At 37.9% G+C, this 13,446-nt stretch overlaps 1 protein-coding gene across 1 annotated transcript in view; it reads left to right on the forward strand.

The window, feature by feature from the left end:
- tm9sf2 (transmembrane 9 superfamily member 2) overlaps positions 1 to 13,446 on the forward strand; it is a 49,660-nt gene that overhangs the window by 1,771 nt on the left and 34,443 nt on the right. Inside the window, exons 3-5 of the mRNA XM_079812977.1 lie at positions 4,697 to 4,790; positions 5,018 to 5,145; positions 5,236 to 5,365. Coding sequence (XP_079669103.1) covers positions 4,697 to 4,790; positions 5,018 to 5,145; positions 5,236 to 5,365 — 352 coding nt within the window. The remainder of the gene's footprint in view (positions 1 to 4,696; positions 4,791 to 5,017; positions 5,146 to 5,235; positions 5,366 to 13,446) is intronic.

Below are 13,446 nucleotides of genomic sequence, written 5' to 3' on the forward strand. Positions count from 1 at the left end.
ATTAAAGCCACAATATGTATTTTTTTGCCGCGAGAGGTCTCTTATTCAAAACAAAGGCGTTGCTTGATGACTGAGCTTTTATTATGCTGCGGACGACCCTTTCCGCTTCTTCCGGTCATGCATATGTGGGGTAACGCAGCGCTGTTTTATCATATTTGATACATTTGAGTGTGTTGAAAGTTATGTTATAATTCTACTCTGTGCATTCGCTACTTGTTGCAGATCAATATAGGCATGGTAAAACATGGTACTCGCTAGGGCTGAACGATATATCGTTATCGTATCTATATCTAGATATGAACTTTCAAGATATTACTATCGAAAAAAGCAACGATATAGACGATATAGATTTCCCCTCTCCGCGCTCGCCCTGCATACAACTCTGGCAGTCACAACAAACATCAGTTTTACGAGCCCTTGAATGCACCACTAAAGCCGGTGCGCGCACACTACCAGGGACGTGGGAACTATATTGTGAGGGGGGGGCGGCGTTTCCATGGTGACGCGTCATTGCTTGTCACGTGACACACCGCAGCAGCAACAGCGCTGAATGAATGATGATCTGCTTTTATGTCATTTTTTTCCTTTTTTATTCAGAATATTCACAAATGTGTTAGCTATGGCATGAAATATCTGATATTCCGATTGTCAAATACATGCAAGTGGAAGTATATTGTTGTTTAAACACCTTTATAACGATCGCGTTAGTTGAGCGGAACGCGCGATGGGCGCCGGTGTTAGTTTGTGCCGCAGACGCAGTTCAGAGAATCGGATCTGTTGGATTTACAACCTCTATGTTTACAACACGTGAATTCATCCACTTCTCCCGAAATACTTAAAAGTAAGTGGCTGGTGAACTGGGAATAGAATAGAGTAAACATTGAAGTTACTTACACAATGTGTATCTGATATAATTAAAACGTGTCGAATTATAATGGAAAGGATTATTATTACCTCTTCCATAGACATCAGTGTGTATTTTACAAACTCTAAATGTATTTTTTTTAGTACTTATGTGAATTTATATGTTTGAAACCTAAAATAAACAGTATGTGGTTGAAAACACTGAAAAGTTGTGATATAATATGACAGCTCTGAGCGCGCCTGTCTCTGGCTAAATTCAACATTTGAATTTAGCAGTTGATCATGCGCTCCAGGGACCAGCCTAGACTGATTACACCTGTGTGATCGTACGTGCGAAACGCTTAAAAACAATACATTTTCTGACACAAATTTGTGAAATGTAGGCTTAAATCAAACACATTTTTATTCAGATTCTGGTTTTCACCGAACACGTAGTCATATCGTATTGTATCGATATCGAGATATCTGGCATGAAAATCGAGATATGAAATTTTGTCCATATCGTTCAGCCCTAGTACTCGCAGTAAATCAAGAAAACGAGATTTAAACAAAGACTATGTAACACTGATTCGTTTTCTGTCGATGAATGTATCCAAACAGTTGCTCACCTGTCTAATAAAGCACATAATATATTAAAGCGTCTTTGGTGTTTTCACGGAAATCGAGGGTAACATGGGTATGATGTCATTGATAGGCAACGCACGGACATGGTCCGTGTCCTGGTTAAAATTGCTAATTTCTCTGGATTTAAACTAGGGCTGTTTAACGATTAATCAGATCCAAAATGAAAGTTTGTATTTACATAATATATATAAATATGTGTGCTGTGTATAATTATTATATATATTTGAATACACATGCATATATTTAAGAAATAGTTGCGTGCATATACTGTTTATATATTTATATCGTTTATTTATATATATATAAAAAATCTTAAATATACACATGCATGAGTGTGCGTATTTATATATACATAATAATTATACACAGCACACATATATATTATGTAAACACAAACTTTTATTTTGGATGCGATAAATCGTTAAACAGCCCTAATTTAAACATTCTTGGAAACATTTGGGATAATGTAAGTACAACAAAAGTCAACAAAATATGTAACACTGTTCTAGTGGTTTTTGGACATTTTAATCCAAAAATCTTACATATTGTGCCTTTAATAATCAACATTTATATTTATATTTTTAGTTTTTATTTTAATTTTTTAAGGTTTTATTATTTTGTGCTTTTGTCATTTTAGCTGTATTCTTTATTTCGTTTTTTATATTTTTTATTATAATATTATTATTTTTTATAATTTTAGTTTACTTAAACTTGTGTTATTTTAGTTGGTTGTTAAAGCAGTGTTTCTAATTATAATTTAAGTTTTTCATCTAATATTTATTTATTTATTATTATTTTTGTTAATTTCAGCATTTCAATGGATAAAACAAATTTTAATAGTTTTGTTAATGGGCAAGTGAAATCTCACTTTTAACATGGTTTTGCTCAATATTTATTTACTGTGCTTTTTTCATGGTTTTAACCAGGTAATACAGGTTTTGCATGAGTAACTTTTTTTTTTCCATTGAAATTTACAAAATTGAGGAAAAACCTGAAAAGGATGAAATGCGGTTAGGGTGTCGGCAAAACACTAAAGAGAGACTGGAGAGGGGGGGAAGGAAACTTTGAATGTAGAGATTTGTACTCATATGTCTGCAGGCTGAGGAGGGAGTGCTGTTATGTTAACACAGACGCCTTTCAGTCAAACCACTGCTGTATAATCGATTGGAGGCAAAAATGTCTTACTTTTCCTCACAAGACATTCAATATGGCATATGCTCTGCATTATTAATTAGCCTTGCACTTACTGTCTGCTCAAACACCGGAGGTTGTTCTGTCTGAATTAACATGAGTACACGCATGACAGCTTTCTTTTAATAAAATAAATACACTTTTGTGTTGTCTGATGAACACAAAAGAAGATATTTTAAAGAATTTTAGTAACCAAAGAGTTATTTAGGCCGTGTTCACACTGAACGTGTTTTTTGACAAGAAAAAGTTGACGAGCACTATTTTAGTAAAAAAAAAAAAAAAGCTGGAAGCGAGCGTTTGGTTCAAAATAGCAGCCGAGGGTGTCTTTTGTTGCTGTAACAACAGTTGCAACAAGAGTGCTGTGTGGTGCAGATAAAAAATGTTTAGAAAGAGTAAGTTGGCTTTTGAAGTTAACGGGGAGGAGAAACGTTTATGGGTGCAAGACATTATACGGGGAAGAAAACAGTATGGTGCTTACAATAATTTAGTCCAGGAGCTCCGGTTGGATGATGCGCAGTTTGCGGCATATTTTAGACTTAACAAAAGTCAGTTTGAAGACCTGCTACAAATCATTGCTCCGACACTAACACAATTAGTCGATCTACCGGCACCTTCTCCTGTCAAGTCTTGCTACTCGCTTGTCATTGGTCAACTGTCAAAAAGGTGCTTGAAGTAGGTGGGTTTTATCAGAAAAGTTGAACTTTTTTCAACTGTAAAAAACCCTCTGAGCTGCAGAAAAATACTATCTGAGCTGCAGAAAAAGCGTTGGCGTTTAAAAAAGCGCTCGACTTTTTTGAAGACATTGTTTACTCCATAGGATTATAATGTAACAAAGACGTCAAGTGTGTTCACACCCCTAGTTATTGACGTCCATTGACATTTCTTAAAATATCTTTATGTTCCACAGAAGAAATGAAGTCAAACAGGTTTGGAATGACACAGGCCAAGTAAATAATGACAAATCATTCAAAATTATTGTATTTTTCGGGTGAACTATACCTTACTGATTTCCTCCAAGCAAGGCCTCAAAATCAAGAGTTATAAAGAGTATTTAATATGCACACAGAAGCACTTGGTATGTTACAGAAACACCCTTGTTGCAAACTGTACATATTTACCTATTTTGTTACTGTGATACAAAAAATTTTACAACAACTTTCTTCACTAAGAATTTGAATCCATTTTTAAATGCCCACACCCACCCGGTAGTCAACTGTATAGAGAATATGCCACCTTTGCGAGGTGTGATTTTAATATTGACAGACAAAATATTTTTCACTTTAAACATGTCATGACACCTGATAAATTATTAAACAATACATCCATCTTAGAGGTGCAGTAATGGTGCATTCACACGGGATGCTGGCATTAACGCTTCTCATTTACTTTGAATGGGTGACATGCGTTGCTAAACTGAATTGTGGGTTCCGTTGCATCACGTTGCTTGAGGCAGAAGTTGAGACATTTTTAACTTTTCAAGCGCCAAGGCAGAAGTTAGCCAATCAGATTGCCTATGCAAATACCCTAGCCCAGTGGTTTTCAAACCTGTCCTGGAGGACCCCCAGCACTGCACATTTTGTATGTCTCCCATATTTGACACACCCACTTCAGGTCTTGCAGTCTCTAATAATGAGCTCATGAGTTGAATCAGGTGTGTTAAATGAGGGAGACATAAAAAATGTGCAGTGCTGGGGGTCCTCCAGGACAGGTTTGAAAACCACTGCCCTAGCCAATTGAATTCATGCAACCCTGGAAAAGTAATGTGATTGGCTGTCACTATGACGGCCTCGTCTTCACCAAGCTTCAGACACGTCCTCCGTAAAAGTGTTGAAGCCGACCATGTGAATGCAGTGTAAAGAAGCATATCTGAAACCTAACCAGTCATACTGGACAGATTATCCAGTGGTAGATTTTGTGATGGTATAACTGATATTTAAAACACATTGTTGTGTATGGTTTATTTTGATGCTTAATTGTGTCCAGAAAGTTTTATACTTCATTATTTTTAATCTTCCAGGTTTGATTTTTGTGCTGATCAGGCCGAGAAGCGTCCATCTGAGAACTTAGGTCAGGTGCTGTTTGGAGAAAGAATTGAGCCGTCCCCGTATAAGGTATATCACACACCGTTCCTATGCTAGCGACACTTACATCACAAAATGTTTACCTTAAGTGCAATGTAATTCACTTGGGATAAAAGTAAATGCGTAAATGAAAATGCATGTCCGCTCAAGCTCTGACTTTGTCCTTACTTCAAAATGTACATTGGACTAAATGTATTATTATTCTCTTTAACATAGCATTTTATTCGATATCATTGAGTATCTCTTTTTTTTTCTAGTTTTCCTTCAACAAGAATTTGGAATGCCAGTCTGTCTGTGTTAAATCTTACAAAACAGAAAAATCGGATGATAAAGCCAAACTGGACTTCCTCAAGAAGGGAATGCTCCTCAATTACCAACACCACTGGTGAGGCTGTGACTAATTCTCTTCCTCTTCCAGCAGTAACACAGAACGACAATAAAACATAGCTTCTCATGACTTATTTGTCTCTCTTAGGATTGTTGATAATATGCCGGTGACCTGGTGTTATGATGTGGAGGACAATCAGAAGTTCTGTAATCCTGGTTTCCCCATTGGTTGCTATGTCACGGATACGGGACGGGCCAAAGATGCCTGTGTGGTCAATGTGAGTAACACTTACCCACAACCTTTTCACAGGTCATATGTTGAGGAGGGCTGTGCCGAAAGATGATAGTTAGACATATCATAGATTTCATAGACATAGATTTCTGATGCCTTTGACTATATCAAGATGATAATTGGCTTGTTTTCCTATAAATATATTTAATAATAATAATAATTATTATTATTATTGTAAGGCTAGTATTATTATTAAATTAAAAATGATTTGCCTTCTCTAATTTCATAACGACATCACCACACTTGCAGCACTGACATGTGCGAATGAGGATTGAGCACTCCTCAATGAAAATGTTTTTAAAATAGTTTTTTCTACATATCGCATCAAAATGTAATTGCAATGTTTCACAAATTGAGAGTGCTTGTTATAAAAGAGATACATCATTCTTATACAGTTATTGTTTAAGCCTAGATGAAAACGGCATTGTTCGTCAGCATTTTTTGTTTCCATAGCACATTAAAATGAACATTTAATGACACTAATAACAATACAAATTACAAAATACTATTAATAATAACAATATCACTAAAATAATTTAGGCCTCATAACTTTAAGTCTGAACACAGCACTAGTCCGTTATCTATGAAAATCAAAATCAGCTTCAAACTAGGGATGGGCAACAGTGGTCGAGTGATCGAGTACTCGAACGTGACAGCGATCATCGATCATGAGAACGATGATCGCCCTGAAAAAAATATATTTGTCTCTCTTTTTTTTATTGGTTATTGCGTTGTTTTGCGCGGTACCGGAGGTCTGATTGGTTAGCGTTATACAGCCTCCTGACCGCGGCGAAATAAAGTGAAACTGAGGCGTGCACTGCAGTGATGTCTGGAATCACTGTGATCATTAAATGGTTAGTGCAAGATGTGCAGCGCCAATCTGTCATAGCCTACATAGCATTATATTAAGAACACGATGGAAATTAGAATGCTGTAAATGATCTGTGCTTAGTTCCCCGTGTATCAGCTGATCCACAGAGAAACTAGCGAGAACACTCAGACTAGCACGTGAAGTTCATGTGCGCATTCGCGTCCTTTTCTGCAGATGCACGTTGTAAGATTACTTTTATGTTGTCTATCTGATTAATTTAATATAAGAAGCGTTTGCTTGAGCTTAATAAGCTAGCAAAGCGCTGCCGTTATACCGGCTGTTCATTCTCTTCAGTTTCAGCTCAAACGCATATTTCATGCTCGACATGATGGGTTAGAGACAGTCATATTCTTTTAAGATAGGCTATTTCTTTCTCAGAATCATTGATATTAGTAATGCAGCAGTGCTATACTGTTCTCGTATTTTATAACAGTAGACCTAGTTTATTAGGGCCCAAGCCCAAAGGGCGCAGAGCCCTATTGTTCTTCCTCTGTTTCTTATTATTAGGGCCCAAGCCCTGAAAGGGCGCAGAGCCCTATTGTTCTTCCTCAGATTATTCTTTGTTTTTTTTTTGTTTTTTGTTTTTTTTTTCGACTTCTCGGGTACTTTTGGGGCACTTAACATGCTCGAAAACTCTTGAAACTTCGCACAGGCGTCGGAATGCGCGGCCATCAGAGCCGGGCTGAAGCTGGTACCCGGGCGTGGCAGGGGGGCTCGACAGCGCCCCCTTAAGTGGGGTCTGAAAACTTGGTCCATATATCAAACACACTTGCACGTACATGTATGAAACTTGGTACACATATAGACCTCATCGGGCCGAACAACTTTCGTGCTCATAGTTATGTGTCAGCCCAACAGGAAGTGAGCTATTATGGGTTGTTCGGAAAACGCATGCTCTGGAATTTAATATACTCCTCCGAGGCCATTGTTTCGATCATTGCCAAACTCGGTCAGCATGAAGAGAACATATCCAGGATGCTAAATTGCGAGCGGATTTTTGATATCTCGAAAAGTCTGGCCGTGGCGATGCAACGAATTTATGGCGAGAAAAGGGAAACAGGAAGTGTGTTATAACTTGTGCAAACATTGACTGGTTTGGATGAAACTTCAGCTGTGTGTTCGTTGTAAGAAGCCGATCACATGGATATGACTTTTGTGAGTCAAAGTTATAGCGCCACCAACTGGCAGTAGGAAGTGTGTCACTTTCAAAAATGCTTTGAATCACCATCTTATTTTCACCAGATTTATTTCAAACTTCATCAGTATAATGTGAAAACATGACAGATAGAGACGTATGAAATGGATTCCTGAAATTTCAAATACTGTTGCCATGGCAACATGTCAAAGTTTAATAATCTTTTGGCTGTTCTGAGGCTCTTAGCATGCTTGAAATTGCTTGAAACTGCTTGAAACTCAACACACACATCAGAGATGTCAGTCAGTACACATGGGCAAAGCCTCAGAAACGGGCGGGGATGAGGGGCTCTCTAGCGCCACCTTTTGACAAAAGTGAAGGGCTTCGTTTCATCTACAATCACCAAACTCAGTATATATATTGACCTCATCGAGCCGGACAACTTTCTAATTTACAGTCATTAGCTCCGACCAACAGGAAGTCAGATATTTTGGTTTGAAGGTAAATTTTTGGTTAAATCGGGGTCTGAGTTTTTACGTTCTCCTCGTAGGCGATTTATTCAATCTCCACCAAACTCGGTCAACATGAAACAAAGATACTGAAGATGCTAAAATGTGAACGGATATTGGATATCTCAAACGGTGTTTCCATGGCAAGGGATTAAATAAGGACAAAAAAGGGGAACAGAAATTCTCTGTGTCTGCTGCTCTCCCCTCAATGAACACAAGATGGCAGCATTGTATTAGTTTTGAAGCAGGATAAAAAAAAAAACTTGTTTCTCTCTCTCTCTCTCTCTTGTTTGTGATTTATGAGGACACAAATTTGTATAATGACATGGGTATTACACTGGTATTACAACGTGTATGTGTGTGTGTTTAAAAACATACTAAAACAATGTTTTATTAAAATGTAACCAAATAGCTTTAAAATAATCATACTATTTTTCATATCAATATATTTATTTTATTTAATATATTTCTTCTGAATATTTATTCTCTGTCTGCCCTCCCCTCACTAAAAGGTAGCAGTGTTGTTATTTTTGAAACTCTCTCTCTCCGTGTGTGTGTGTGTGTGTGTGTGTGTGTGTGTGTGTGTGTGTGTGTGTGTGTGTGTGTGTGTGTGTGTGTGTGTGTGTGTGTGTGTGTGTGTGTGTGTGTGTGTGTGTGTGTGTGTGTGTGTGCTTGTTTATGTGATTTATTAGGGACGAAAATTTGTATAATGACATGGGTATTACACTGTTATTACAACGTAGTGGTAAATGAGGACATTTCATGTGTCCACATAATAAAAATATCTTTAAAAACATACTAAATAATGTATTATTAAAATGTAACCAAGTAGCTTTAAAAATATACTACAAATTACAATGAAAACATGGTTTATGAGAATATTTCCTGTGTCCCATAAATGAAATAGCTTTAAGGGGTTTGTGTGTGTGTGTGTGTGTGTGTGTGTGTGTGTGTGTGTGTGTGTGTGTGTGTGTGTGTGTGTGTGTGTGTGTGTGTGTGTGTGTGTGTGTGTGTGTGTGTGTGTGTGTGTGTGTGTGTGTGTGTGTGTGTGTGTGTGTGTGTGTGTGTGTGTGTGTCAGTGTCCTGTCTGTGTGGATGCGTCTCATGTCAGCTAATCAAGGGACACTGACACACACACACACACACACACACCAGGCCCGTCGCGACAAGGCAGGCAAACCAAGCAATTGCTTGGGGCCTCGAGCTGGCCTGGGGCCCCAAGACAGCGACAGGTTAAGAATAAAATGAAACGACAAACTGTGTGAGCGCCCCATTGATAGTCAATGCAGTAAAGTGCAATGACACTGTTATCGGGATCCCCCTTAAGGGGCCCCTCTCAGTAGTCGCTGACAGCAGCCAGCCAACCACGCGATCTCTGCTGCGGCAAAATACAAAACATCCTCGGATTTGAAGCGGAATTTTATGCTTCAGGAAGCCAGAAAAGAAAATAGAGAAAGGAAGAGGAGGATAAGAAAAAAAACAAGATAGCGGTATGTGATAAATTACACTGGATAAAATAGCTCTACTTGTCTTGTACAAAAATGGTGTAAGTTTGCAGCAGGTAGGCTAGCAAAAATATGTTTATGTTAGCTATCGTTACCTGCCTGACGGCAAATGCTGCTTGTAACGAACAGTTAGAGCAACTTTTTTTTTTCGAACAGACGAAATTACATGAGATTGCTATAGCTTTGTAATATGTTTTGATGAAAGTGGCATAGCATGCTATACTAACTATTATTTATGCTATGCATAAATAACCTGGAATAGTTAATATAGCATGCTATATTAACAATTATTATAAACATTATTTAACCAGAAAGAGGCAGAGGAACATGATTTTTTTCATAGCTTATCTTAGTGTGCTAGTGTCGGGATATATACGGTAGTGACAGTTTGCAAATATGACATTATTTTTATAAATTACCAATGGATCTTGAACAATTACTTTATTCTGTGGCAATTTTTACACTGTTACATTTTGAAGTACAGTATCAGGACAACCCACATGTTTTACTGGTACTGTTTATTAACTATTTATCAAGGTATTATAGTCATCCTTTGCAACTTTATAATAACCATCTAGATAATGTTTATAGACAGTTTACAAACCAACTAGTAACCCTTAAGTATTCCCAAAGTGTTAGGAATATCTGGTCCGTCTATCTATGTAATGTTTATAGATGTTTTAAAAATGGTTAAAGGTTTACAAATTTTTTTTTAATGATACAGTGGTGTTTTTTGCAAATGTTTTCAAATTTTATGGACAGTATATGCAACAACAGTATTTGCACTGTCTCTATGTCCATTTTGCTTGGGGCCCCCAAATTTCTTCAAACGGCCCTGTGTGTGTGTGTGTGTGTGTGTGTGTGTGTGTGATATGTAGGTTTAGGGGTAGTGTAGGGGGATAGAATGTACAGTTTGTACAGTATAAAAACGGGGTGTAACGATTCATCTACTACATCGATGTATCGATTTATTTTCCTATGATCTAACTACATCGGTCTGTGCTCGGCACGTTGGCCTTCCGGACGACATATATCGATCTAACATCGTTTTAAAAGGTAATCAATCGATTGTATCGATCATAGGAAATAACGCATTGGATTTAAGCACGTCAGACTTTATATGGATGTTTTTTCTTAGCACTTTTAATGATAAAGGCGTTAAACGTTACTCGATTCAGTCTGCCTATCTGTGACATCATCGCAACGCACCAGCAGCAGCGCTCATTGAAATGAATGGGATTGTGTCGCTTTGTCGCTGCGTGTCGCTGGCGGTGTGAACGGGGCTTGAGAAAACAAAACATAGCATGGCGCATGGCAGAGGAGAAGCCAACGAGCGAGAAATTATCAAGCCACCAAGAGAAAGAGCTACCTGTACTTTCAACCCTTGCTTGTTACCTGTGCATTCCTGGCACCAGTGTGCCAGCAGAGCGAGTTTTTAATACTGCTGGCGACATAGTGAACGCACAGAGAAGTGTTCTGAGGTCAGATCATGGTGATATTTTTGAAAAAGAAATCTGTAGAGTCATTGAAGAGTAGTTGGTTACATTTTATCTTTTGTTAAATATTGTTTGTTTATTAAACTGAGAGTAGTAGCAGGTTCAGCCAGTTTATTCAACCTGAAGAAATGTTGGTTGCACTTTATTTTTGATATTAATATTGTATTTGTATTATTTTAATGTTGAAAAACAACAGCAAAAGTAGCAGGTAAACTTACTATTAATTAAACCTGAAGAGAAGTTAGTTGCACTTTATTTTTGATATTAATATTGTAATATTTTTATGTTGGAAAACAAAAGCAGAAGTAGCAGGTTAACCTACTGTTGAAATGTTGGTTGCACTTACTGTGCTTTTATTGAATATGTATTGAATATTGAAAATGAGAGCAGAAAAGGTTAACTTCCTGTTAATTCATCCTAAACTGTTGGTTGCACTTTATTCAAATAAAATTTTAATGCATTTGCCATTAATTGTTGTTTACTTGTTTGTTTATATCCATAATTAATTGATATACCGGATTCCCTTACAAGAAACAACAGGAATCTAGGAAACTTCACCTGCACTGACCAGTATCCAGATTTTTATTTCAGTCACACAATTTTTGGCTAAAAAGTTACTGAATCGATTTCAAGTCACTGAATCGTTTCGGATCGTATCGTTCTAAATTAACCAATATCGTTCTTGAATCGTATCGACAACCTCAAATCGTGATACGAATCGTATCGTTGTTAAAACGAATCGTTACACCCCTAATAAAAACCATTAAGTCTATGGAATGCCCTCTGCCTGTCTTTCCCCTTCCCCCTCACTCTCACCCTGTGAGTTTGTGTGTGCCTTTTTCTCAGTCCTTCCCCTCCCCCTCTCCCTCACTCTCACTCTATCACTGTGTGTGTGTGTGTGTGTGTGTGTGTGTGTGTGTGTGTGTGTGTGTGTGTGTGTGTGTGTGTGTGTGTGTGTGTGTGTGTGTGTGTGTGTGTGTGTGTGTGTGTGTGTGTGTGTGTGTGTGTGTGTGTGTGTGTGACTTTCTCTCTTGAGGATGATAATTTAACCCTTTTTATATAGGCTATCACAAATAACTTTCACTTGAAATAAAAACGTCATGTGATGTGTTTGCCAAGATCACGGATGATGCATATGTCTTTAAATTAATTATTTACTGATATAATATAAATGTATTAAAACATAAATTTCACATGATTTTATAAAAGTGGCTATTTATAATAAACTTCCATAAAATGTAGACACGCATCTTACTCTTACCTAACACTGGTATTAAAATCATCTTTGCTGTTTCTGTGATTTGGTTCCATTTATTAATTTTGTCATTTATTTTTTATATTGGACCACACAAATTGATTTCAAATATATTCAAAATAATTTTTTCAGAGAGTGAAATAAAAAAAACTTTCTCCCACCATTTAGATTTTATTTCTTTTTGTTGTTAAAATCTTGTGAATCTTGTTCAATGTGCAGATTGCCTCTCTCTCAGTCCTTCCCCTCCCCCCTCACTCTCAGGCTCACCCTGTGTGTGTGTTTGAGTGTGTGTGCGCGCACGTGTGTGTGTGTGTGGGGGGGGTGTGTGTCTCTCTCACCCTGTGAGTTTGTGTGTGTGCCTTTCTCTCTGGGAATGATAATTTAACCCTTTCGTATCATAGACTATCACAAAAAACTATCACTTTAGTGTGAATTAGTAAAAAAGAACTACAAACACCTTGAATTAAATACTGGCCTTCTGGACTTACAAAATTTTGAGCAGGAAAAGATAACTTTTATCTATTTTATCCTATGACATTAAAATTAATCTAGATTTAAATTACATCATGGGTGTGGCTTGTGGTGATAGTGGCACCAGTTGCTGCGGTAAATGTGGCATATTCGAGCGATTCTAAAATATTCTCCTGTTTAAATGCATATTGCCTGCCGTGCACAGTTAAGCTGATGCCACCGGCGTGGCGGTGCCACCGGCTTGGGCCCGTCATCGCTGCTCGCAGCTTTAATTAGGGCCCAAGCCCTGAAAGGGCGCAGAGCCCTATTGTTCTTCCTCTGTTTCTTATTATTAGGGCCCAAGCCCTGAAAGGGCGCAGAGCCCTATTGTTCTTCCTCAGATTATTCTTTGTTTTTTTTTTTTTTTTTTTTTTTTTTTTTTTCGACTTCTCGGGTACTTTTGGGGCACTTAACATGCTCGAAAACTCTTGAAACTTCGCACAGGCGTCGGAATGCGCGGCCATCAGAGCCGGGCTGAAGCTGGTACCCGGGCGTGGCAGGGGGGCTCGACAGCGCCCCCTAAAGTGGGGTCTGAAAACTTGGTCCATATATCAAACACACTTGCACGTATATGTATGAAACTCGGTACACATTTAGACCTCATCGGGCCGAACAACTTTCGTGCTCATAGTTATGTGTCAGCCCAACAGGAAGTGAGCTATTATGGGTTGTTCGGAAAACGCATGCTCTGGAATTTAATATACTCCTCCGAGGCCATTGTTTCGATCATTGCCAAACTCGGTCAGCATTACGTGAACATATTCAGGATGCTAAATTGCGAGCGGA

Source organism: Gobio gobio (assembly GCF_949357685.1).
Source record: "Gobio gobio genome assembly, chromosome: 3".
Classification (NCBI taxonomy): domain Eukaryota; kingdom Metazoa; phylum Chordata; class Actinopteri; order Cypriniformes; family Gobionidae; genus Gobio; species Gobio gobio.